This window comes from Leopardus geoffroyi, chromosome E1 (genome assembly GCF_018350155.1).
Source record: "Leopardus geoffroyi isolate Oge1 chromosome E1, O.geoffroyi_Oge1_pat1.0, whole genome shotgun sequence".
Taxonomy (NCBI): domain Eukaryota; kingdom Metazoa; phylum Chordata; class Mammalia; order Carnivora; family Felidae; genus Leopardus; species Leopardus geoffroyi.
In genome coordinates this window covers 1,431,347-1,457,736 of record NC_059330.1, presented here as the reverse complement: position 1 = coordinate 1,457,736, position 26,390 = coordinate 1,431,347, and the positions used below count along the sequence as shown (strand labels likewise).

General features: G+C 55.6%; 1 protein-coding gene and 1 long non-coding RNA gene across 4 annotated transcripts; one reads left to right on the top strand and one right to left on the bottom strand.

Moving 5' to 3' along the window:
- Positions 1-292: 292 nt before the first annotated feature.
- On the bottom strand, positions 293-23,326 carry LOC123604245 (SLP adaptor and CSK interacting membrane protein). The gene is made up of 5 exons (XM_045490048.1): positions 23,204-23,326; positions 10,684-10,807; positions 8,574-8,637; positions 4,920-4,993; positions 293-3,115 (listed from the first exon to the last, which is right to left on the bottom strand). The coding sequence occupies exons 1-5, from the start codon at positions 23,222-23,224 to the stop codon at positions 2,964-2,966; spliced, it is 435 nt and encodes a 144-aa protein (XP_045346004.1). The 5' UTR covers positions 23,225-23,326; the 3' UTR covers positions 293-2,963.
- LOC123604246 lies at positions 2,207-20,755 on the top strand. 3 transcript variants are annotated; one of them, XR_006715265.1, is made up of 6 exons: positions 2,207-2,320; positions 2,846-4,319; positions 9,815-9,909; positions 10,216-10,356; positions 17,304-17,393; positions 20,221-20,755. It is a non-coding gene; the product is annotated as an uncharacterized LOC123604246 (long non-coding RNA). The 3 variants fall into 3 exon arrangements; XR_006715266.1 differs by lacking the exon at positions 20,221-20,755 and having other exon boundaries at positions 2,846-4,114; positions 4,212-4,319; positions 17,304-19,676; XR_006715264.1 differs by lacking the exon at positions 20,221-20,755 and having other exon boundaries at positions 17,304-19,676.
- Positions 23,327-26,390: the final 3,064 nt, after the last annotated feature.

Sequence of the window (26,390 nt, the reverse complement as noted above, 5' to 3'; positions counted from 1 at the left end):
TCTAGACTTCTTGTGTGTGGTGACACATTCCTCATTATTGTACAGTCTGTGTTTTGCCATCTAACCATACGAACTGGTACAAATGATTTGTAAAATGTGTTACTGTAACACCAGAGCATTTCCTGCAAACAGTCCTATTTGTATCATAAAGATCAGCTTGACTGTTTCAAAGAGAGCTATAATCTACCCATTTCTGATAGGAACACACCATCAGCTCTCAGAGAAGTTAAGAGGGCAGAGCACAGGAGTTTCAGAATGATGACTTCAGACTCCATATGCTCAGGATGGACACTGTCTTCTGATTTCTTCCTTTATTTATCTGTCCGTATATAGCTGATGGCGGACCTGGGGTTTCCTGTGGGACTAGAATACACAAAAAGGCCTTGTCGAATCTTACTGTATTTAATGCTATCATCCAAAATGCTAACATCTTTTTTAACCAGACTGGCAAAAATGTGGCTTTATTACCCATGCCTAGGATAAACTCTCAACCTAATCATACGTGCTCAGAGAAAAACTGCTTGCTTTTGTCAAACCGACTGGTGGGCTTTCTAGTAATGTGCGACGCCCAGCACACATTTAGTAAGGGCCCACTATGTGCCAGAGCTTGTGCTGCGTATTGGGAGTATAGCCGTGAGCCAGGCAAGTTCCACCCCAGAGGAGCCCCAAATTAGAAAGAAGGATGGAAAAGGGGCGCCTGGGGGGCTCAGTGGAGCAGCTGACTTTGGCTCAGGTCGAGCATCCACAAAGCACCTGGGTGCTGTGCTAGGAACAGAGAAAACCCCGGGGGAAAGAGAGACCCAGTCCCTGTCCCCATGTTGCTCTCGGTCTGAGGTGGGGGAGAAGGACAGGTAAACAGGTTATCCCGGGGCGCTCCTGCTGTGAGAAGAGAGCCTCAAAGAGGGCACCACACTCAAGTTTTGGGTGCTGAGGAAGGACTCTGAGCAGAGACGGGAAGGGGGAAAAGGTGGGGAGAGATGTTCTAGGCAGAGGGAAGGTTACCACAGGCCAGGTCACTTCAGATGGCCCGAGGAGCAGAAGTTTGGACGGAGTGGAAGTTGTAAGGGGAAGTTGACACATCTCGTAGCCCAAGTTAAGGAGTTTGGTGTTTTTCTGAGGGCGATGGGTGAAGAAGACATTTAAACAAGAGAGTGAGTGGTTAGATGTTCCCTTTAGAAAGCTGTGCAGAAAGGGGACCGGAGAGTGAGACGCCAGTGGTGGGTGTGTGTGGGGGGGGAGGTGGGCCATCAGTTCCTTCTGGGGTGTGTTGACCTTGAGGGCCTGTCGGGAGGTCATGCGGGGGTGTCCTGGGGGCAGCCAGCCTGGGACTGAGGAGAAGGCTCAGCTGGAGCCTGCCATCTGGAAGCTGTCAGAATAGAGGAATGCTGAGCCCCAGGCGTCCCGGGACGGGTAGGGCCTGAGGAAGACATGTCTAGTATCTGCTTTTAACTCTCGTCATAGATGTGGGTGGTTTTCAGAAAATTTAGAAGAGGAAGCCACACAAGTGAAACACTTCTGTGCGTGGGCTTTTTTTTTTTCCCCCTAGAACTTGGAGGAAAGAGTCCTCTCTGGCTCACGGAGTCCCAGAGTTCCACACGGCCGCAGTTAGGGAACCCCCGGCCTGCTATAAGGTGGTGGTAACACAGGAAGCTGGACGTCCCCGTGGAATCCAGACAGACGGAGCCCGGAGGAAGCACGTGTCCCCACTGGTCCAGCAGCGGTTGAGGCGGTAAGCTTGAGCGCACCAGGTGCCCGCCGTCCATCTCTTGCAAAGGAGCTCGGTCCCAGGGTCACTCCGGGCCTTTCTGTGGTTCACGGCGCTCTCCCTGCGAGTCTGCTCATTGCTGGGTTTCCCAGGGGTTGCGGGGAAACCAGCATCTCCAGTCTACTTAGGAAGCATCCAGTCCTGAGGCTCCAGCAGATCAGCGCCAGTTTCCGGAGCCTCCAAGCTGACTTGGGCCCTGGGGACCAGGGCACTTGTTGAATAGGACCGTGGTCCTCTACCCTGCCTCTCGTCAGCAGCGCCGCAACGCTGAGGGGTTCTGGGGACGGTGATCTCGGGGCCGTATGCAGGGAATGTACGCAGGGGAGGAAGCAGTCACGAGCATAAAATGGGGGGGCATGAAGCCCTCGAACCGTCATCTTGAATCTGCCATTTAATCGTCCCTTTGTTTCCCGTTCCCTGTGATTCCCCCCGCCCCCGCTCCGCATTCACACATACTGCAAAACGATACCGCTACGTGTAACTTACGCACTTGGGTCCAGAAGGCCGCATGTGACTTTGTGGACCGTCATACGTTACCGGGAAGCACAAATCTGGGTAAGCATCTGAACCTCCGCGGTCCGCCCGGCCCACATCACGGGGGGGGGGGGGGGTGGTGGTGCTGGGGTGTGGGGTGTGTGTAGGTGGGGACGGTTCTCAAGAACAGAAAGCACCACTCACCCTTGAAGAGCCTGCCGGGTGTGATGTAGTAACCTGCACACGGGAGCACTCAGCCGGAGCACTCGGTCAGATCTCCCACCCACGGCCCTGGGTGTGGCAGCTGGGTGGGCCCGTGGGGCCCAGCCGGGGATGAGAGCCTGGGTGTTCTGCAGAGTCCAACATCAAGAGCGGGCATCGCTTAGAACCGAACAAGAGAAGGGGAGGCGGGTGGGGGGGGGTGTCAAGAACGGGGTGCTTTGTCACGAGTGGGAGCCACGGAACCCCAGGGGCACCCCTCAACAGTAGCTGGAGGCCTGACCGCTCCGGGTCTCCAGGGCAGAGCTGCGGCCCCTTTCCTCTGGGAGGTCATGTGGCCGCTGATGCCTCTCCGTCGAAGCCTCAGGAAATGTTTATTTTACACAGCTGTGCCACATTGCCGCCGGCTCAGAGGATCCCGTTACCGAAGGGCTTCCGTTCTCGATTGGCGTACAATCCTCCGCGTGAACCCTCCTCAGCTCGCCGGGAAGAAGAAACGGGTGTTTCAGAAGTGATGCTTCTCCATATTTGCGGGGATTTCGACATCATCATAATCATCTAGAGGCTCGATGTAGCTCGGGATGGAGAGGGTCTTATTTCTGACCTTATTGACCAGCGAGTATGTGGCCGGCGGCTGGCTCGGGGTGTCCTGTGGGACTAGAGCACACGAAAAGGTCCTTGCAGGCCAAGCTGCTGTGTGTTTTCATATATATATATATAAAGACGGAGACAGTGCAAGTGGGGGAGGGACAGAGAATCCCAAGCAGGCTCCGTCCGTGCTGCCAGTGCAAAGCCGTACGCGGGGCTTGAACTCACGAAACCGTGAGATCATGACCTGAGCCGAAACCAGGAGTCGGACGCTCAACTGGCTGAACCACGCAGGCGCCCCCATATGTATTTTTGACTCAGTGACTCAGCATGATTTTCATGGGCTTGGGTGGTCTGGCTACTTCCTGGCGGACCAGCTCCCCATTTGATGGGGGACACTGTTGTGCAGACAGGACACCGTCTCAGGATCAGCCGAGTGGGTGAATGGCAGACGGCAGTCAGACGCCCTGGCTCCCACGTCCCCCTGCCTGAGCCCACACGACACAGAAAACACAAAGCAGAAGTGCAGAGGGCACGCTGACCCGAGCCAGTCCCCGAATGAGCACGGTCATGGGAGAACCTCATTCTCACGAGGAAGCGATACGAAGCTTATTTCCTTTTTGGCACATCCCTCACAGTGACTTAGTGTTTTCCAGAACATTCCATGATTGCTCAGGCACGAATCTCTGCTCAGAAGGAAGGGGACAGCGGGGTTTGCAAAAGGTAGAATGAGCGAAGAGGGAACACGTAGCAAAAGCCCCAAGGTGGCCGCGGGAAGGAAGACGACACGGCAGCTAGACCTCAGAGCCTCAGATGGGGTCGCCGCGGCCTCTGCCGCGACTCTGTCTTTCCCAAGAGGACCTGAGAAGAAGACCGCCGTCATTCCCTGCACAAACCCTGCAGTGAGACCCAAGGTCACATCCAGGCTCCAGCAGTCACTCGCTGTGTCGCCTTGGGTGAGACACTGAACTTCTGTGTGTCTCAGTGTCCCCGTCTGTCAAAGGGGAATAATAAATGTGCCTGCCTCGTAGTGCTGTTGAGAGGCCGACAGGAGATCGTGCCTGTGAAGTGCGTCACACGGGCCCGGACACACGGGGGCTGCCCCATACATGTAAGCTATTATGTGTCCATTCGGTCAAGACCTGAATTGTCTCCTAACCTCCAGGCACCGTTCTTAGTGGCCGGTAAACCGTGGTGAGGAAGACGAGAGGCTCCTGTTTCCCGGAGTTTCTGTTCCAGGGGAGGAGAGCGATCTTAAACACACAAGCAGCAGGTAAGTAAGACGAGGTCGGGTAACTGCCTTCACGTTTCAAAAGGAAAGTTAGCGGGCTCACTTTAGAGAGGGCGGACGGCAGTGGCCGTGTGGCAGTGGGGAGGATAAAGGACACCACCACATGGGCAGCTCGAGGAAGAACATTCCGGTCAAGGGAACCAGGCAGGGATTTTCTGATGCAAAGTGGGGGAGTCCCGATGACACCCCCCAAGTTCCTTCTTACTCGTGCTCCGAGCTGGGATTTGAATATGAACATACACCTTGACCATCAGGAGCTTTGCTATTTGCTCTGCCTCCTTTTTAATTGATTTGTCTCTTTCAATTTTTTTTAAACATTTCTTATTTATTTTTGAGAGACAGAGACAGAGCATGAGCAGGGGAGAGGTAGAGAGAGAGGGAGACATAGAATCGGAAGCAGGCTCCAGGCTCCGAGCTGTCGGCACAGAGCCCGACGCGGGGCTCGAACCCCACGAACCGCGAGATCGTGATCTGAGCCGAAGTCGGACCCTTAACCGACTGAGCCACCCAGGCGCCCCTGAGCTAAGACATTTAGATGAATTTGTTACCCTGCCCTGAATGTCACCAGCAGCAGATACTTACGGGTGTGTTCTGGGAAGAGCAAACCCCTGGGCGGCAGAGGGGGTAACTGAACTGGTGATTCGTTAAGAACATTCCTGGCAAGACAGAAAGAGGAGGAGTCAGGGTGTGGTTTTGAGCGTGTCCGTCAGCCTACGAAAGGAAAACATCAGAAAACGGATGAACATTGAAACCTTCATTCCTGAAAGCTAGAGGCACTCCGTCCTTCTCTAGGTGTCGTACCCGTTTGTAAAGAAACTGTTTTCTCCAGCCCCGGGAACAGCTGGATTTGAGGGAAGGAAGGGACTTCGCTTGGAGCGCGTCCTCCTGGAATCCCCAGAGCTGGAGAGGGCAGGGGTGGGGGGTGGGGAGGAGGTAAGCAGCAGGTGTGTTTTCATTTGCAAGATACACGTGTTCCTAACACTAACGGCACACTGGGACGCGCACAGCGCGTGACTGCGTGTTCGGTGCATCCTGCTGAGATGCCTGCATGTGGCCACCAGATAACACACACGAGAACGTTCGTGGCAGCGTGAACCCCAAGCTGGACCCTACCCAAATGCGCATCAGCCGCGGAGTGGATAAATTCATGAGGACGAACCGTCTGCAACCATGCACAATGACGTGCACAGAAACGTTGACCAACAGGAGCCAAACCCTAGATAACATGTGCTGGCTGATTCTATTGCTTAAATTTTTTTTAGGTTTATTTATTTATTTTGAGAGAGACAGAGTCCGCATGAGCAGGGGAGGGGCAGAGAGAGAGAGAGGGAGAGAGAGAGAATCCCAAGCAGATTCCTCACTGTCAGTGCAGAGCCCGATGCGGGACCTGAACTCACCAACCACGAGATCGGGACCTGAGCCAAAACCGAGAGTCAGATGCTTAACCAACTGAGCCAGCCAGGCGCCCCTGGCTGATTCCATTTCTAGAAAGCATAAAAACAAGAAAAAACTAGCCTTTCCTATTTCTGAGAGTGGCTATCTTTGGGGTATGGTGGCCGGAAGGGGATATAAGTCACTGAGGGTCTGGTGATTCTGTTTCTTGATCTGGGCACTGGCCACCTGGGTCTGTCCAGTTTGTGGAAATTCACTGAGCCCTGCTTGACTTTGTACACCTTTCTGCATTCGTATCATACGTTGGTAAGAAGGTCCAACAAAGAGAGACCACGGGGGAGCTTCTTGGCCTAGACCCACGATCCCCTCCCTGTGCTCTGACCTCCAAACTGGAAGAGATTGTTCTCAGCCAAGTTTTGGCCCCCTGTATGTGGTTGAGCGCCCCTGGGGGTGCATAAGCCTGTTGGGATACGTGGACAAGGGTCTGTGTGGCAAGAGCTCCATTAGTGGCCTCTGTCCACCCCTCGTGGCTGCTCCCAGGAGAGGAGGGAAGTTGATCTGCCTTTGGGAAGAACCTTCTTCTCCCACTGTCTCCTCCAGAGCCAGCCTGACTGCAGAAAACACACATTGTGCTCGAGTCTGTGCTGTTCAGAGAAAGGGGCTGCCTCACACGGGTGACCTGAGGTTCTCCAGGCTGCGCCCTGCATCGGAAAGTTTGCCTGGTTTTGAACTAGCAAATGCCCTTGCTGGTGGATAAGAGCCCCATTGTGCCACGCCGGGTTTATTCTCATTAAAGGCAATATTTTGTTACTTACCTGCATGACACATTTGTCTTACTCCTCAAGGGGGTCAGAATTGGTGGGGAAGAGGTCTATTATTTGCTGGATCCACAACAAAAGTCACTCTAGGAAAGTAAAAATTTGGGGGTGCCTGGGTGGCTCAGTCAGTTAAGCATTCGACTTCAGCTCAGGTCATGATCTCATAGTTGATGGGATTGAGCCCTACATCAGTCTCTGTGCTGACAGCTCAGAGCCTGGAGCCTGCTTCGGATTCTGTGTCTCCCCCTCTCTCTGCTCCTCCCCCACTTGCTCAAAAATAAGTAAACATTAGGGGCGCCTGGGTGGCGCAGTCGGTTAAGCGTCCGACTTCAGCCAGGTCACGATCTCGCGGTCCGTGAGTTCGAGCCCCGCGTCGGGCTCTGGGCTGATGGCTCAGAGCCTGGAGCCTGTTTCCGATTCTGTGTCTCCCTCTCTCCCTGCCCCTCCCCTGTTCATGCTCTGTCTCTCTCTGTCCCAAAAATAAATAAAAACGTGGAAAAGAAAAAAAAAATTAAAAAAAAATAAAAAAAGAAAAGCACAGGTTTTGTTTCAGACAACGCATTACATTCCAAAGAAAGGACTGGACCTTGAGCAGCACCTGGGCCCTTAACCTCTCAGCTCTCGGATTATCTTTCCTGATGGTAGTGTCTGTGTACACCTGGGCCTGGGTTCAGCTAGATGGTCTTTGCTAACAAGGTGACTGCTGGTGAATGCCTGCTTGTGTTTGCCTGGGGCCCCAGGTCATGCGGTATATCAGCTTGGCCTCTGAAAGGGCCTGGGGATCGAGTAGCTAAAGTGGGTCGTGTGGCCGCTCTGTTGCCTGTGTGACTGGACCCCCCCAGTAAAAACCCTCGGTGACTCTCTCTGGCGATGCTTTGCATGCTGGGAGAACGAAGCATGGTGCACCAGCAGAAGACTCCTGGAAGCTTCCGCTTGGTTGCCCCTGGGGCTCCACCCTGTATGTGCTTTCCCTCTGCAGAGTTGACTCTGTACCCTTCTACGGTAATAACCCGTAACCATGACCGTTGTAGCGTTCCCGGGTCCTGTGAGCGCTTCTCGTGAATCGTCAAGCCTAAAGGCGATCTTGGGGACTCCGACACAGCAATCGTAAAAGCTCCAAACAGATCACAAAATGCCAAAGTGAGGCCAATGGCATAGTTTCGTTAGGCACACAGCCTCGAGAGGACTACACTGGTGGGCCTTCTAAAGGAAAGGAGGGTAGGGGTGCCTGGCTGGCTCAGTTGGTGGAGCCTATAACTTTTTTTTTTTTTTTTTAAATTTTTTTTTTCAACGTTTATTTATTTTTGGGACAGAGAGAGACAAAGCATGAACGGGGGAGGGGCAGAGAGAGAGGGAGACACAGAATCGGAAACAGGCTCCAGGCTCTGAGCCATCAGCCCAGAGCCCGACGCGGGGCTCGAACTCACGGACCGCGAGATTGGGACCTGGCTGAAGTCGGACGCTTAACCGACTGCGCCACCCAGGCGCCCCGGAGCCTATAACTCTTGATCTCAGGGTTGTGAGTTGGAGTCCCACCCCGGGTGCAGAGATTACTTAAAATCTTGAGAGAAAGAAAAAGAAGGAGGGAAGGGGGGAGGGAGAGAGAGAGAGAGAGGGAGAGAAGAAGGAAAGAGAAAGAAATAGAAGAAAGGAAGGAGGGAAGGGGGAGAGAGAGGGAGAGAAAGAAAGAGGAAGAAAGACAAAGAAAAGGAAGGGAGGAAGGAAAGAAAGAAAAGAAAGGGTAGACCTAACCGCGAGGGGTGGGTCCAGCACACACAGCCTGACCTGTGACCTCTACCAAACTAGACCAGACAGAGACCACCGGGAGAGCAGAGCCCCGGAAGGTGCCCTGCGGCCCCAAAGCTCCAGACCCCTCCCCGGAGGGCGGGGCGTTGGCAGACAAGACGGCTCCCGGGCGGCGCAGGTGCAGTGGGCTCCTCCCCCAAGGAGACGCGCAGGTGCACGGGCGCACGTGACCAGGCGGCTCTCAAAGCTGCATCTCGCGTGGCGCGGGGGTTGTACTTACTCATACGTTTTCTCTTCGTCACTTTGCCCTCTTCCCAAGGGCTTGGCAACGTCCCACCTCTTGCCTAAGGGACCAAATAGGCATTAATGATCACCCGGGAAGAATCAGCAGAAGGTGTGACTGTTAGAAGTCCGGGGACATCGGGCGTGTGCAGGGCAGGTGGGGGAGGAACCACCGGGGAGAAACAGACTTGGGGGCACAGGGCTGGCGGGCGGTGGAGACCGGCTCGGACGTGGGCCTTCTGACCACAAGCGCTTGCCCAGGCCGCCTGGCGCGGGGCCCTGCTTGTCTCCTCCTCACCTCGTGCACCCCTGGCTTTCAGAAACATCCCTGGGACGGGTAACCAACTGTGTGCTTGGGAGGAAGCGAGAGGAAGACCGGGGAAGAAGTTTGCAAATGGGCCGTGCTAGACGAACACGTCCTTGTTCATTTTTTTTTTTTTTTTTTTGTAAACATTTATTTATTTTTGAGACAGAGAGAGCATGAACAGGGGAGGGTCAGAGAAAGAGGGAGACACAGAATTTGAAACAGGCTCCAGGCTCTGAGCCGTCAGCCCAGAGCCCGACGTGGGGCTCAAACCCACGGACTGTGAGATCATGACCTGAGCCGAAGTCGGACGCTTAACCGACTGAGCCACCCAGGCGCCCCGATTGTTCAGTTTTTAACCTGCGTGGTAACAGTGGTGGCTTAAGGTCCAAGAGAACGGGCCAGGTTTTGTTCAGAGTCCTACTTCGTCTGTGTCCAACATTTCAAGAAGGCAGATGGACAGAGGACTATAGGAGGCAGAATATACTCTTTGTGTTAAAAACAAAACAAAACAAAACAAAAAACCCACCACCACAAAAAAGGGGCGCCCGGGTGGGTCAATCAAGTAAACATTCGACTTTGGCTCAGGTCATGATCTCAGGGTTCAGGAGTTCAAGCCCTGGGTCGGGCTCTGTGCTGACAGCTCGGAGCCTGGAGCCTGCTTCGGATTCTATGTCTCCCTCTCTCTCTGCCCTACCCCACTCGTTCATTCTCTCTCTCTCTCTCTCTCCAAAATAAACATTAAAGAAATTTTTTTTTAATCTATAAAACAACACAAAAACAGCTGCTTACCATCAAAGGGTTGAGGGCAGAGAACATTGGACAGGAAGCCCAGTGGACCCAAGTTCTGGTCCCAACTCGGACACCAAGTCCTGTGAGGCCTCAGTCAAGCCTCTTCCTCTCTCTGAACCTTAACTTTCTTATCTCTCAAACAGATGGACGAGGATGACGAGGTCTCACTCCTTGTGGAGCCCGGACCTTTCGGCAACCGGCGAGCAGGGTTCTGAGGCTGTCCCAGACGCCGTGGCAGGTCAGTGCCTTGGTGGCTGAGGGTGGCCTGCCCACACTGCCCTGGGGGATTGGTGCATTCACCATCCCTGGGTCACAGGGATGATGGGAGATGGACAGCAAAGTGGAAACCCCCTTGGAGATGATGTTAAGTTAGTGGAAAGCCTCCACGAAGGTGGAGGGTGCCAAGAACCTGGGGCCAAGGCAGCTGTTGTTCTGGGAGATTCAGAGTCTGACCTTAGAGAAGGCAATGGTGGTGGCCAGCGTGTCCATCGTGGACCGAGCCCATATTTCATGCCTCAAGACAGTCTTTTTTTTGTTTTTTTAGAAAACTGCTTCGTTGGGGAATGATTGACCCAGAAAAGGCTGTGCGTATCCCGTGTATACAACATGCGTACCACTCGATGTGCTTGGAGCTGAGACAGCCTCTGACATCCTCTGGACTCGTGCTGTCTTCTGAGTCCCAAAGGTGAGAGCAGGGCCACGATGGAGAGAGAAAGCCGTGGAGCAGTGTGTGGCTTCTCACAGGTTCTGCCCTCACCCACACCCTGGGGGCCCCAAGAGTGCCTGAAGATTAGTTAGCCTCCCTCCCTTCGCCATGCAGATGGGGAAACCGAGGCCCAGACATGCAAGTTAGTGGCAGGGCTAGGCTCAGACCCAGAATACACGATTCTTAATCCAAAATTCAGCCTATTCAGGCCCAGAACTACGCTTTCTGCCCTGAAGAAGCCCTAATGCCCAGATGACCACCCCAGCCCTCCCCGCCCTCCACCTGCCCAGGTGAGACCGCCATTACCTTGTCTAAACAGCTGTCTACAGGCACAGTACAGGATGAGGGCCAGGCTCACGGACACAATGAGGATGGCCACAGCTAGGATGGCCCAGAAATTGTCCCTCAACCAATCCATCGCGATGGGACCCTGAGAAGAACGGAGACAGAGGAATATGAGACGTGAACGGGGCGTCTGGGGGGGGGGGCGTTGTCTACCACGTTTTGGGGATACCTCTGCTTAGGGGTCAGGCAGGTGATGGCTTAGACGAACCCTGCCCATCAGCAACTGGGAGCCCTCAGGCGAGGCTCCTAATCTCCTCCGAACTCCGTGCGTCCTCATGTGTGGCACGGGAGTGACCTGTCTGCCACTCCCCAAGGGAGCCATGCGCACGGAGATCAGAGATGTACAGAGGAGGCCGACACATCGCTCTGTCTTCGGTCGTCAAACGGGCAGGGGAGTAACGCCATTGAAAGCAATTACTAATTGCGTCACTTTTATATCCAGGGGGCAGCACAGACTTAAACCGCTGCTGTTTTTGGCGCGGGGGGGGGGGGGCGGTTAGAAATATACCTTGATGGGTTTCTCCAAGGGAGGCGTGGGTCAGAAGGGGGAAGGTGAATGCAAAGTTAGTCCATGGGGAAAAGTAACAGGAATTTAGGGGCTGGAAGCTGGCCAGCTCGGGAAGCAAGCAGAGAAGTCTGGCAGGAGCAGATCTTAAGTGTTCTCAAGACAGAAAAGAAAGAGTGACGTTAGCTGTGGTGGCGGGCATTTCGCGATACAGTGAAACCTTGGATTGCGAGTACCTTGTGCTGCGAGCATTCCACAAGATGAGCTAACGTTTCTAATACGCTTTAAAAAAAATTTTTTTTTCCAACGTTTATTTATTTTGGGGACAGAGAGAGACAGAGCATGAACGGGGGAGGGGCAGAGAGAGAGGGAGACACAGAATCGGAAACAGGCTCCAGGCTCTGAGCCATCAGCCCAGAGCCTGACGCGGGGCTCGAACTCACGGACCGCGAGATCGTGACCTGGCTGAAGTCGGACGCTTAACCGACTGCGCCACCCAGGCGCCCCTAAAAATTTTTTTTAATGTTTATTTATTTTTGAGAGAGAGACAGAGTGTGAGCAGGGGAGGGGGAGAGGGAGAGGGAAATCCAGAATCCGAAGCAGGCTCCAGGCTCCGAGCCGTCAGCACAGAGCCTGACGCGGGGCTCGAACTCAAGAACCGTGAAATCATGACCTGAGCCGAAGTCAGACGTTTAACCGGCTGAGCCCCTCAGGTGCCCCTCCGTTTTTTCTCATGGGGAAATTTGCTTTGATACACAATTCCTACGGATTACAAGCGTGTTTCCAGAACGAGTTATGCTCTCAAACCAAAGTTTTACCATATACGAGTGTATCCAGTCAACACGCTGTGCATTTTAAACTTCCACGGTGTTATTAAGTCAATTATACCTCAGTGACGCTGGGGAAGAAAGAGAGGGAAAAAAAGCCAACGGTAAGAGTGCAGAAAGTGTGAGGCTTGTTAGAAAGTCCCCGTGGGAGGATGTCTAGTAGTTCCGTGGGACAGTTGTGACTAATGTTCAGTCTGAAGCTGTTGCCTGTACCGTGTTGGAACTCAATTGCACAATAAAAGCTTGTAAGAGCAGAGCCTGGGGACTAATGACATGTGCGCTGTGGTTTCCCAACCAGGGATGACGTACAGACAAGTAGGACAGACAGCAGGTGCCAGGCCCCAGGCAACTGTGGGATGGACTCATCGGAGGAGCCTCCAGGAATGCAGGGGCTTTGCGGGAGGAGCGGGGCTCCCCTCATCCAGAGCGTGGGCGCTTTGCCTGTTCGTTTGGCTACTAAAGTAAAACGTGATCCTTGAGACCTGGCATATTCTGGGTGTGTGAGAATCAACTTCCTGTGTCATCACTTAGCCAGTGGAAACTCACGCGTGTATTTTCACGTACAGCCCTTTCCAATTCGTGCTTTTGAGTGACGTTAGTATTAACGATATAAACAGGGACCCAGGCAGAGGAACAGGGACAAGGTTAGGGCTGCTAAGGCCATTGTTCCTACAAAACCATCGGACTTGGCTTACTATTTATTAGTTATTTATTTATAATTAAAACATTTTTTATTGTTTATTCATTTTTGAGAGACAGAGACAGAGCGTGAGCAAGGCAGGGGCAGAGAGAGCAGGAGACACAGAATCCGAAGCAGGCGCCAGGCTCCGAGCCGTCAGCACAGAGCCCGACGTGGGGCCCGAACCCACGAACCGTGAGATCATGACCTGAGCCGAAGTCTGATGCTTGACCGACTGAGCCACCCAGGTGCCCGTTGGCTTACTATTTAAACACGTGTTTGTATTACTGGCAGAGTGTCCTCATTTATTAAATTGTTCTATTATAATTTGGATTTTCAGTTCCAAGCTTCGTTTCTTTGGTGAGGGTTGGCTTGATCAAACACGCTTTTGGCTATTCATCAGGTTACCTGGCGCAAAACCCAGCGTGTGTAGCTTGTAAACGCGTCATTCTGCAGCTTTTTGGCTCGACTTTCCGCTCAGCGTCATTTATCCGTGGTGACGGATGTGCTGGGGATTGTCTCTTAAAAGACAGCAGTGTCGGCCGGCCAGGTAGCCCTCCCCAGGTGTGCACTCAGCAGAGGCTGTGCTGTAGCTCACCTTGTCAGGAGGCACGGAAGAGAGCCACAGAGCCACACGAAGAAGGGGGAAAAGGGAAAGCGTGGAGACTGCAGGCTTGGCTCTCAGGAGGGCTCTGTGAAATGTGGTTTTGCAGGGCCCGGTGAGGTCATAGGGCACTGGACCTAAGAGAATGCCACATATCTGAGGGTGGACTCTTTGTTTGATACACGTAATTGGAACCTGACCTTCTTTAGCTCTGGGGGTGGAAGGAAGGAAGGAAGGAAGGACGGAAGGAAGGAAGGACGGAAGGAAGGAAGGAAGGAAGGATGAAGGGAGTAAGAAGGGAGGAAGGAAGGAGGAAGGAAGGAAGGAGGAAAGAAGGAAGGAGGAAGGAAGGAAGGAGGAAGAAAGGAAGGAGGAAGAAAGAAAGGAGGAAGGAAGGAGGAAGGAAGGAGGAAGGGAGTAAGAAGGGAGGAAGGAAGGAGGAAGAAGGGAGGAAGGAGGAAGGAAGGAAGGAGGAAAGAAGGAAGGAGGAAAGAAGGAAGGAGGAAGGAAGGAAGGAAGGAGGAAGAAAGAAAGGAGGAAGGAAGGAGGAAGGAAGGAGGAAGGGAGTAAGAAGGGAGGAAGGAAGGAGGAAGAAAGAAAGGAAGGATGAAGGGAGTAAGAAGGGAGGAAGGAGGAAGGAAGGAAGGAGGAAAGAAGGAAGGAGGAAGGAAGGAGGAAGGAAGGAAGGATGAAGGGAGTAAGAAGGGAGGAAGGAGGAAAGAAGAAGGAAGGAGGAAGGAAGGAAGGACCGAAGGAAGGAAGGGAGGAAGGAAGGAAGGAAGGAAGGAAGGATGAAGGGAGTAAGAAGGGAGGAAGGAGGAAAGAAGAAGGAAGGAGGAAGGAAGGAAGGACCGAAGGAAGGAAGGGAGGAAGGAAGGAAGGAAGGAAGGAAGGAAGGAAGGAAGGAAGGATGAAGGGAGTAAGAAGGGAGGAAGGAAGGAGGAAGGAAGGAAGGAGGAAGAAAGAAAGGAAGGATGAAGGAAGGAAGGAGGAAGGAAGGAAGGATGAAGGAAGGAAGGAGGAAGGAAGGAAGGAAGGAGGAAAGAAGAAGGAAGGATGAAGGGAGTAAGAAGGGAGAAAGGAGGAAAGAAGAAGGAAGGAGGAAGGAAGGAAGGACCGAAGGAAGGAAGGGAGTAAGAAGGGAGGAAGGAAGGAAGGATGGACAGACAGATGGAGGAACAGATAGAATATTCTCCCCCCACCCCCATTTTCTCATTCTCTCTTCTCATACTCAAATGCGCATCTCCTTGTTCTTTTGTCTAGTTTGTCCTCCATATTTTCTACCTTTTCTTTTGTCGTCATCTTGAAGGACTTCTCCAAAAAGCAACTAAACCTACTCTTTAGGGCTATAAAAGCAAACAGCAGGGCACAAGAGTCCAGAGCTGTTGCACCCGAGAGCACGACGGGGTGGAAGGAAGGACGTGGGGAGACAGGGGGCTGCAATTTTCTGCCGTGAATCCTCCGAATCACTTGATTTCTGTGTTTTTATTTTATTTACTTATTTTTTTGATTTTTAAAACTATGTGTATTTAAAAAAAAACAAAAAAACACAACCCAGTCAATTAACTGTCTAGCGTAGCTCCCATGAAAAGCTACTCCTCCGATTTCAAGTTCAAAGAAGTTTCCTTCTCCTCAGTTCCCTGGAGAAGCAGGGAAGAAGGATGATGTCGGAAAAGTGAAACCTGGGTCGCTTTTGAGAACCCACAGTGGACGCCTATCTTGCAGTTCTGTTCTTTTTGTTTATTTTTTTTTATTTTTTAATTTTTTTTTTCAACGTTTATTTATTTTTGGGACAGAGAAAGACAGAGCATGAGTGGGGGAGGGGCAGAGAGAGAGGGAGACTCAGAATCGGAACCAGGCTCCAGGCTCTGAGCCATCAGCCCAGAGCCCGACGCGGGGCTCAAACTCACGGACCGCGAGATCGTGACCTGGCTGAAGTCGGACGCTCAACCGGCTGCGCCACCCAGGCGCCCCATTGCAGTTCTGTTCTTACAAACGTGTGGCATGGCTTTGCTTTGCTAGCCGATGTTTCTTCCTTTTTTTTTTTTTTGTTTTAATGTTTATTTATTTTTGAAGGAGAGAGAGCCAGAGTGCAAGCAGGGGAGGGGCAGAGAGAGAGGGAGACCCAGAATCCGAAGCAGCTCCAGGCTCCGAGCCGTCAGCATAGAGCCCGACGTGGGGCTCGAACCCACAAACCAGAAGATTATGCCTGAGCCGAAGTCGGATGCTCAACCGACTGAGCCCCCCAGGCGCCTTGCCAGCAGATGTTTGGAATGTGTTCCGCTTTCATCTGTCCGCTAACTGTGTCCTTGAGCGGCCTGCCCAAGGTCACCCGGCAGGAAGGAGGCTGAATGCTCTCCCTCTAGGGGCCAGTCCTTCCTTGCTGGTGTCCTTACGATGCCCTGAGTCATCGGGGACAGGCCCAGCGGGGCTCGGGACGCCTTCCTTTAAGGAGCACAGCCATGGTGGTGAGACGGTGGGGGCCACGGGACTCCCCAGGATGAAGGATCGGGGCCCATAAGTGGGAATAAGAGTCCCAGGCTCCCCCACAGCCCAGGGCCAGACAAACAGCACTGCTCTGAGACGCCTTCTCCGCAGAACCCAGACGAGCTTGTCTTTCTGGGACAGGGCGGCTGAGGGAGAAGGGTCCCGAGAGAACCCCGTCCTGTCCCCGCTGGGTGTCCTCTGGGCTCCAGGCCGGCTCAGTGGCCGTGGTGCTGCCCGAGAGGGGACATGGACGGGCTCTGGGCAGCGACGGCGGGGATCCAGCCCGCGGGGAGCGGGTGCAGGTGGCCGGAGGGACAGAGCTCATGCCCCGCAAAGTGTGGGAGCTGAAGGCCACCTGTGTCGGCCGCCCGGACGGGACCGTGGGGCGCAGGCCTCCCCGGAGCTGAAGCGCGGGGCCCAGGGCATCGGCCATCAGCCCGCAGACGCTGCGGGGCCTCTCAAGGGACCTCTCGGGCCGGGCCGGGCGTGGAGTCTCCACCCAAAACCGCAAAGTACCTCAGCAGGAAAAGCCACTGGTGGGAGACTCCCCGTGGAGAAACGTCTGTCTGGCTGTCCTCGGCGCAGGGTGGGGTGCAGGGGTGCGGAGGCGGCCCCCACCCCTTCCTCCACTCACTCCCACTGGGGCAAAGTGAGCGGCTTTGAGTCAGAAACCGAAGCTTTGCAATGAGCCACGTTTTACCAACTGTGCTCAGCAATCGAAAGTAACTTAAAGGTTTTGGAATTGGACTAAAGTGTCTTTGGGGTGGCCGCCCCGCCACTGGGGCAAGAGGGAAGCCCCCCGGGCAGGGGCAGGAGCACAGGGGCATACAACAGCAGGAGTGCGGGGCCTGTCACGAGTCCCCGACGCCACCGTCACGGAGCTAGAAATCCAAGCATGGGCAGGGCTGTGTCCACCCCCAGGATGTGCCGCTTCCTGGTTCTGTGGGCTTCTAGAGGCCACTCGTGCTCCTGGCTCGTGGCCCCTTCCTCCGTCTCCGAACCCCGCGGGGTGGTTCCTCCGTAGCCACGTCTCCCTCTGAGCTCCTCCCCCGCCTCCTCCTGCACGCAGACGAGGACGACCCGGACGACCCCAGCTGTCTGTCTGCCCCGTGTCAGAGACTCCGATGTAACTGGCCTGCGGGGCCTGTGGGGCCTGGCCCTTGGGGGGTTTGTTTCTTTGTTGTGATAAAAATTTCCAGATGAGTCTAACACAAGGCGGGCCGAGGTTGAGAACCAGTGATCTACACGTTATCTCTTAATCCTGATGATGACCTTCCCCGAGTGGGTGGTGTTAGTTATCACGCTTCGTTTGCAGGTGAACAACTAGAACTCGGAGAGGTTAAGCAATTTGCTCAAGGTAACACAGCCAGCAAGGGACTAACGTAGGATTTCAGCTCAGGGCAGTCTGACGCCAGGTCGTGTGGTCATTTTACCCCACGAGGCTGCCGCCAAGCTGGTAAATGTTTCTTTTCATAACAGAACTGAAAGCGGAACCCTCGTTCAAGAACTTCCAGCACTGGCAAGACCTCGGCCTTCAGCCGTGCCCCGTTCGGCGTAATTACAACCGCGGTAGGAAAATGCGTCTCAGAAAAGTCACCCTCACCGTGTGCTACCCGGTGCCCTACGCGCCCCTCTCATTTAATCCCCTGCACGGCCGGCTTGTGGTTACCACCCCATTTTACAGATAAGACCATAGGAGCTCAGAGATCGCAACTAAGCCAGTGAGCGGGAAAACCAGAAACCAAACCCAGGTCTTTGGGACTCCAGGACCCTAACTCGCGACCCCCAAACGGGGGCTCTGGGAAATGCGTGAAAGCACAGATGCCAGTCCCAGGCCCCTTCTCTGCCCCCAGTTCTGGTCTGTAGGTCCGGTGTCGGACTCGGGATCAGCATTTTTAACAAGCGCTCCAGTGGTGGGGGGCGGGGGGGCTCAGCCTCCGGGTGGGACGTCCGTCGGGCCAGTTGGCAGAGCCCCCCCAGCTGGGGCAGGTGAGGAAGCCCCACAGTCAGAGGCAGTAGCAGCACTGGTGGGAGAGGGAAAGGCACCAAAAAAGCCCCCAAACCCAATGCCCGAGATGCTTCTCGTAATGCCCCAAATTCCATCATCGACAAGTCACTTCTCTGCCAAGTTCCCCGCTCTCCCCACTTCCTCTCCATTTAAACTCATTTGCCTGGGTGTGCCAGACTCTGAGGAAGAGAAACTGATTTTTACTAGGGTGTGAATGACTTCCTTGGGTCCTCAGGGCACTGGGTTCCTTTCTTGAATTCCCTCAGGCATTGGCCAGAGCAGGGGCATCCTAGGATCTTGTCCAGAGTCCTCAGAGGATATAACCGAATGCGATTTAGGAACAAAGACCGTCTTATCCAGGCTTCCTCCTCCTGCTAGTCACCCCCCCACCCCCATCTCAATGCTCTTTGCTCCCTTTTCCCCTTTCTCCTTAGTTGTCCTGCCCTCAGGACAGACTCTGAATCTCATTCACACTGCGACCTCCGTAACTGATAACAGCTTAAGTGTGTGTGGGGGGGGGGGGGGGGGGAGGTGCTCCACCGTCAGAGTGATGAAAACCCAGAAGGCAAGAGAAGCTGGGACACTGAGGCCGAGGAAAGGTTGCCTCGACCGCGGCTGGGTGCTGGGCAGGGGCGGGGGGGCGGGGGAGGCAGACCCGGGCGTGAGCCCACGTCCCGTGACTCCGGCGGGTTACCGGACGTTTGTTCCCGGCGGTCCACACTGGCGAGTCAGCTCCGCCACCCAGAGCGGGGCCCATCTCTCTGCCACTGTCTCCATCACCTGGAACACAGTAGGCGCTCGCTGTGGGTCCGCGAGCGGATGAACGTGACTGCCGCCTCTCTCCCGGCCCTACGGGTGCGCTCCGCCTTCGATGATGCAGGCGGGAGGGCGGTTTGGGGTCTGCCTCCCTAACCGTCCGGCCGCCTGGCCTGGCCTGGCCTCGCCACCCGCCACCGGCCGCGGGCATCGGGCGCCGGCCCGGGAAGCCGAGACCCTGCCCGTCTGCGCGCGGGTGTCTCTGCCTTCCTCCCATGACGCACATCCTCGCCCTCGCGGCGGGGGAGGCACTGAGCCCGGGCACCCACCCGGCCCCGGCTCTCACTTCCCCAAAAGGCATTTCCAGGGAGTCGGCGACCGAAGTCCCAGTCCAACCCCCGCCGGGAATTCTGGAGACTGGCTTGATTCCACACTCGCTTCTTCCTGGGTTGTTTTTTTTTTTTTTTCGTGTTTTTTTTTTTTTTTTTTAACCAAATTCTGTAGCGTAAGAAAATAGCTTACGACATGAGAGCCATGCATACGTCCACATGCAGGACACGTCTCCCGAAACGTCTCTCTGACCCCTGAGGAGCTCCAGCATTTTCGCCCCTAATCCAGCCTCGCTCGTGAAAAAATGTTGGTGTGAGGCCCCTGTGTTTCTTTCAAGACCCACGCTTCTGGTCAAGTCCTGCGTGATTGAAAAACTCGACTTTTTCTCATGAGAAAGGAATGATCTGAAGTAGTCATGAGTCCCAAAAGGTGGGGAGAACGTGTGCGTTGGGGGGGGGGGGCGGAGGGATGGGGTTCTAGGAGGCTGGAGAGGCTTCGGGGAAGTTTCCGTGGGACGAGGCAGGTCACACGCAGCTCCGCGGGAGGATGGGGCCCCGCCCCTTGCTCGCTGCCCGGAGTTAGGGCTTCCAGGCTAATCCCCTTGGCCGAGGCCAGCCCTGCCCGAGACCACGAGGCTGTGGGGCGCCTGCTGGGTCTCAAAGACTCAGTGTGGGGGCGCCTGGGTGGCTCAGTGGGTTGGACGTTCGACTCTTGATATGGCCCAGGTCATGATCTCATAGAGCATGAGATCAAGCCCCACCTCGGGCTCTGTGCTGACAACGTGGAGGCTGCTTGGGATTCCCCATCCCTCCCTCCTCTCTGCCCCTCCCCTGCTCTCTCTTCCAAAATAAATAAACATAAAAAGAAAAATGTTTAGTGTAGAAGGAAGAACATAAAAGGTCTCATTAATAAACGTTTATGTGGATTACGTGCGGGAAGGATATTTTTGATGTGTTGGGTTCAGTGCAATGTGTTATTAAAATTAACTTCAGCCTGGGGCGCCTGGGTGGCGCAGTCGGTGAAGCGTCCGACTTCAGCCAGGTCATGATCTCGCGGTCCGTGAGTTCGAACCCCGCGTCGGGCTCTGGGCTGATGGCTCAGAGCCGGGAGCCTGTTTCCGATTCTGTGTCTCCCTCTCTCTCTGCCCCTCCCCCGTTCATGCTCTGTCTCTCTCTGTCCCAAAAATAAATTAAAAAAAAAAAAGTTGAAAAAAAAAATAAAAAAAATAAAATTAACTTCAGCCTTCTTCCCCCTTTCTTTTAATTCTTCTCCCTTCTGCCCCGCTCACGCTTGGATTCTTAGCACCTGGGGGTGTCGTGTCATACGCACTGACCCCAGCCCAAGACAAGGAAAACCGTGTACCGGCAGAACGGAATTCGACAGAGGAATGGGAAAACAGGCTGGGATGTTCGCGCAGTGAGACCCCACCCAGACACGTAAAACGCGGGTTCCCAATCAATGCCCAGGACAGCACAGATGATGAGTCCCGGACGCAGGCAATGAAGGAGGCAAGGTGTAGACTGTTGCCCAACGTGTTGACTGTGCATCTAAGACAGACACGTTTCCCTGGTGTTAATTATACCTCATTAAACAACTTCAAGAAAGAATGAGCCGTGCAGCCCTTGGGCCGGGCTCGTGTCCCGCGGGTTTCGTAACGGGACTCGACCCTGTTCATTCGTCCTCACCCGTCATAGTGGGCCGCTCCACTGACATATCTTTCTGCCCGGACTTAGAAACTACACCTGGGGCCCCTGGGTGGCTCAGTCCCTTAAGCCTCCGACTTCGGCTCGGGTCATGATCTCAGGTTTGTGGGTTCGAGCCCCGCATTGGGCTCTGTGCTGACAGCTTTAGGTTCTGTGTCTCCCCCTCTCTCTGCTCCTCCCCCACGCACGTTCTGTCTCTCTCAAAAACAAACATTAAAAAAAAAATTAAAAAAAAAGAAACTACGTCTATATGCAAGCAAAAATTAAAAATGGTGAAGGGGCACCGGGTGGCTCAGTCGGTGAAGCATCCGACTCTTGATTTCAGCTCAGGTCATGATCTCACGGTCGTGGGATCGAGCCCCACGTTGGGCTCTGTGCGGAGCATGAAGCCTGCTTGGGATTCTCTGGCCCCTTCTCTCTCTGCCCCTCCCTGGCTCCCACTCTCAGTCTCTCTCTAAAAAAAAAAAAAAAAAAAAAAATCATAAACCTTGTTCTGGCGCAGCTGTGGTGAAACAGATCCTTCCATGTGACCGCTGACAGTGTATACAGATTTTGTTACAAGGTTTTAAGGGGCGCCTGGCTGGCTCAGTCGGTGGAGCGTGTGACTCTTGATCTCGGGATTATGAGTTCTAGCCCCACGTTGGGTGTCGAGTCCACTTCAATAAACAAATGAGTGAACTTACCAAAAAAAAAAAAAAAAAAAAGGTTTGTGCGGGGGAGCAAACAGTAACAACACACAGACATCTCCTCTGATTCCGTAATGTCATTTCTAGGAATCCAGCCTCACCAGTAATCCAAAGGCAGTAAAATTTAAAGGCAGAACTATGTTGGCTTTGGCGCAAATAAGCAGGGAACGGGCGGCGTGGGACTGGGAGAAAATTGCACAAGGGCCCCTCGATGGGCTCGGATGAAGCAGTCAAGCAGTGGGGAGAAAACCCCGTGAAAAGCAGCCCCGGGGGAGCTTCGGGGCGCCCCCCTTCGCCAAAAAAGCCACACGCGGCCCGTGCGGACACCCCAGCCAGCCACCTGTGCGCAGGTCGCCCGCGCGTGTGGCCGGAGTCTGCCGGGACAAAGCACAGGGACCACATCTTGGTTCTGTGCCGAGGGAAAGACTCCTTCTCATCTCTACCTCCCAGCCTCCCTGTGAAGCGTGAACGGAACACGTTTTCCAGACCTCACGCATCACGTCTTTCAAGAGCTCTGCTCCCCTTCCTGAACAGGTGGCTTTTCGGGTGTCTCCGCGGCGTTCTATGTGTTGTGTCTGACTTCCGCAGAACCTTCCGGAATTGCGGAGTACTCGGGCTTCCTGAGTTATCCCCAGACGTCTGCAACCCAGAAGTCCTTCCTTGGGTCCAACCAAATTGTCTCGCGCCCTTGCTGGCTTTCTTGTTTGTTTGGTTCTGAGAGTGTGGGGGGCCCCCTGGAGCCCTGTCACCTGGTGGCTGTCTGGCAACGGCACTGGTGTGGTCAGTGGGTGGGGGTGACGGCAGCGAGGCCCGAATTTCCTCTCTACCTTGTGTTCACGTCAAAACGAGACAGCGGTAATGTTTCACAGTGTCTACGCCTGGGGAAAAAACGAGAAGGCCAGACGCGAGGCTCCGCCATGGCTTTTCCCAAGTGGCGGAATGTGGGGCCATTGTTCCCCTATTTCTCTGGAGTTTTCCAGTTTTTTGAGGGCAGGAGGGGTGGAGGGAAGGGTCCTAAAGTGTAACAAGAAGTGGGGTGTCTGGGGGGCTCAGTCGGTGAAGCGTCCGACTTCGGCTCAGGTCACGATCTCGCGGTCTGTGAGTTCGGGCCCCGCGTCGGGCTCCGTGCTGACGGCTCGGAGCCCGGAGCCTGCTTCGGATTCTGTGTCTCCCTCTCTCTCTGTTCCTCCCCTGCTCTCTCTCTCTCTCTCAAAAATAAATAAAGATAAAACAAAAAACAATGAAAAACAAAACAGGAAGCCCCAGGCCTTGTCCTTACCACGCTCAGGGCGCGGGAGTGGTTCTCAGGACCAGTGATGCGAGACAAGACAGAGCTGGAAATACCACGAGGAGGCCTCGGAGGTCATTTCCCAGCGGGCAGCGGCCGTTCGCCAGATGGGGATCTGACCCCGGGTCGCAGCCGAGCTCGACCCGCGGCCACGGGAACACACAGGATGCCTTACAGATCGCTAGGCACGAGAGACACGGGCACAGAGATGCCAAGGCTGGTGGAGTTCTAGGTTTTTCCCGCCAGAGTCCCAAGATGCAGCTCGAGATCCGCCTTGTCACCCCCTCGCCCACCCCGTTCCCGACGCAGACCCATTCGGGTCTTGTCGCTTATCAGGCGCTGAAAGTCGCCGTCAGAATCCAGAGAGGGGGAACCACCTGTGTACCGTTTATGCGTCTCTCTCCCCGTCCGGGTGTCATTTCAACCCGATAGGCAGGTTCCCCCGCCCCAACATACCCCCGGGAAATGGAGGCGCAGACGGGTGCAGGGATCTGAGGTCCCCCAGCCCGTGAGGGGCAGAGGGGACCCTCTGAGCCCAGCCTCAGACTGAGCTGTAACCCCAGCCCTCGCCAGGCGGCCGCTCGGGTGCCCCAAGCCCAGATGCTTACCTGGGTGGCGAGCGTGTCCATCTGTGAGCGGCTGAGGGGACAGCAGGGGCCCGAGTGTGGTGGCTCAGGCACAGCTGGGGAGAGGCCTTCCTCGCCCACAGGCTTCCCGCCCACCCCGGAGCAGTGAGCCCCAGCCAGACCACACTTCCCCTTCCTGCTCAGCCCTCGGGTGGGGGAGGCCCCGGCGCCCGCGTGGCAGGCAGCCCACCCCCTTCCAGGCAAGCTGGTCCCGACGCTTCCAGGGGGCACGATCGCTTCCTGCGAGGCCCCGCCGAGGACCGACCTGGTCGTGGAGGGTCAAGCCCGGGGGCAGGCTGGGCAGTGTGGCTGGGGCGGCCGCGGGGTCCCCGCACACCAGCCTGTCCGAGCGAGCATTCCCGGCTGCGGCAGCCTGGCCAGGGGCCCCAGAAAAGCGAGGACGCTGGTTCCCACCCCGAGACACCCCTGGCGAGCTTCCCGTGGGACGGACACTGGAGGGCACTGTGGCCAAGCCTGGGGCTGCCGGCCAGCTTCTGTGGGGAGGCCAGGAGCCTGCTGCTCTGGGCCCCGGGCCCCGCTTGCCGTCCCGGCAGGGCCGGGTCCCCATCAGCACGGGGACGGTCGCCAGGGGCGCCCACGACCGCTCACAACGGGGGGCCGGGGCGGGCAGCCGACCAACCATTTTGTTGACCTGACCCTTCTCGCTGAAACAAACAGCCCGGCGGTAAAAATAGCCACCCGGTGCGCTGCGTCTGCCCGGCTGCCCGTGACCGTGACGGTACCCTGGGCTTTCTGGCAAACGCTTACCCGCCGGCTTTCAGGAAACAAGATTCCTGATCTGCACGGTTTGCGAGTTTCCAGGATTTGGACAGTTGCCGCTCTGGCTGCTTTCCAGCCACCCCCAGGACGGTCCCCGGCTCGGCCTGGGTGGGGACTGTTCCGCATCTCCACTGGCCTGGCGGCCGTCACCCGCGCCTTTCAGCTCTGGGAGGTTACAGCCTGAGTCAGCTCCGGGGCCGGGGCAGGACTCGGAGCCCCGCGGCTGTCCGAGCGCAAAGTCTGTGCTCTTTCTTAGGAGGATCGAGCCAAAGTGGGGCTGCTCAGAACCCCCCCTAAAGGCACATTTAAAATGATCTTTTGGGGGGCGCCTGGGTGGCTCAGTCGGTTAAGCGGCCGACTTCGGCTCCGGTCGTGATCTCGCGGTCCGTGAGTTCGAGCCCCGCGTCGGGCTCTGTGCTGACAGCTCGGAGCCTGGAGCCTGTTTCCGATTCTGTGTCTCCCTCTCTCTGACCCTCCCCCGTTCATGCTCTGTCTCTCTCTGTCTCAAAAATAAATAAAGGTTAAAAAAAATTAAAAAATAAATAAATAAAATGATCTTTTGGGGGCGCCTGGGGGCTCAGTCAGTTCAGCGCCCGACTCTTGACTTCGGCTCGGGTCATGATCTCACAGTTCGTGAGTTCGAGCCCCGCGTTGGTGCAGAGCCTGCTTGGGATTCTCTCCCTCCCTCTCTCTCTGCCCTTCCCCGCCCCCAAAATAAATAGATGAACACTGAAAAATTGATCTTTTGGGAAGTGAACACGTGCTTCTGTGGGCTGAGCTCATCCTCTGACTCCTCGGCTTGCGTCCCGCTGACTCACCAGTAAGTGGTTTCAGTTGCGTTCGGGGCTGGCCCTGTGCCAATGACACAGCGGATTCGATGCACCTGCTGACCCCCACGTGCATCCGGCACGCCAGGCCCAGACCCGGGGTCGGCGGGTCAGAATCCCAGGCGTGGTTCGACAACAGCCCCTTGTACGGGGCTGAGCCTCAGTTTCTTCGCCGGCGAAATAAGAGAGCTGACTGGTGACGCGAGGTGCCCCGGGGACGGAGCCGTGGAGCCTCTGCTGTGATCGTCCGCTGTCCCCAGTGGGGACGGGGTGCCTTCGCAGCTCCCCTCCCGGACCGCGGCGCCCACACAGCCCTGGGCGCGACAGAGAACGCCCGGTTGGGGTGTGTTGCCTGGGACAAGAACCCACGCCATCCACCCAGGCAAGTGAGTTACACGCATAGAAGGAGGCGACCTCCTTCCAGCAAACTCCTGCTTCACCGGGCCCGGTGCTGGGTGGGGGGGGGGGGGTCAGAGCCAGCTCCTGCCCCCAGGGAAGTCTCTCAAAGTGCAGGAGGAAGGTGAGGGCGGGAAAGAACGCGGGCCCCAAGCTCACGGGTCTGTACTCGGAGCCCGGTGGGTCAGGGTCCCTGGTGGAGCCCACCTTCTCCAGGACAGAAGGGCGCACGCGTAGTGACTGTTGGGAACAATGGGTGCTGACCCTGTGGGAGCACAGCAGCGGCAGGGCTGGGAGGTCCAGTGGGGGCATTTGAAGTGGGCTTTGAAGAATGCGTAGGAGTTCGCCCAGTAGAGAGAATGCGGACAGACCAAGGCCTAGTGTTTGGAGAGCAAAGCTCGGAGCCCTCACCAGGGCTTGTGGGTCTGCCTGCACTGTTCCCCTGGCCCCGCCGCTGTCTTGCCACCACGAGATGGGGCAGGAGGCTGGGCGGTCTGTTTGGCTTTCCTTCTGCCCCGGGCAGGGGTCACTCTGCGGGTCCAGGCGGGTGAAGAGGCCCCAGGGCTCCGGGAGAACGGGAGACGCCCCCTGGTGGCCGTCCGCGGTGCCTCTGTCCCCCCATCAGCGTCCTCCCGCCCTGTCCTCCAAAGGGGGCTGGCCCCAGAGACCCTCACCTCTGGAAGCCACAGAACCTGAGATGGTCAGACTGGAGGAAGCTGGGAAGGGGGTGCAGTCCACTCTTCACCCCGTGACCCCACGTCCGTGTCGGCACCCACGGCAGCCACATCACACGTAGAATGAGGGTCACCCCCAAGTGCTACATCTGAGTGCCAGGTGACCGTTGTCATGACAGCAGTTGAAGAAAGGGCTGGATGGGGCCATCAGGGCAGAAACGATGCTTTGGGCTGGGGGCGCGGTGGTCCACAACTTCTAATCTGGAAACTGCTAACAGGGGGAGTGTGGTTCCCAAACACAGAGCTGGGAACGACGGTGGAAGCCTGCAACCCCAGAACCGTGGAGGCTCGGAGCTTGATGCTGGTAACACGGGGAGCAGCGGGCAGCCTGACATGGAGAGGGCACCCCGTTCCCAGCTCGCTAAATAAATAAATAACATAAAATGTAAAACGTAGAACTATGACACTTGTCGAAGAAAACATAGCACAAAA

What these genes read in the sequence shown, in the direction of transcription:
- LOC123604245 (XM_045490048.1), bottom strand. Translation starts at nt 23,224, where the DNA reads ATGGACACGCTCGCCACCCAG. An exon ending in TGGACACGCTCGCCACCCAG is followed by an intron (nt 10,808 to 23,203) that starts GTAAGCATCTGG and finishes CGTTCTTCTCAG; the next exon opens with GGTCCCATCGCGATGGATTG. An exon ending in GACGAAGAGAAAACGTATGA is followed by an intron (nt 4,994 to 8,573) that starts GTAAGTACAACC and finishes CTGTCTTGCCAG; the next exon opens with GAATGTTCTTAACGAATCAC.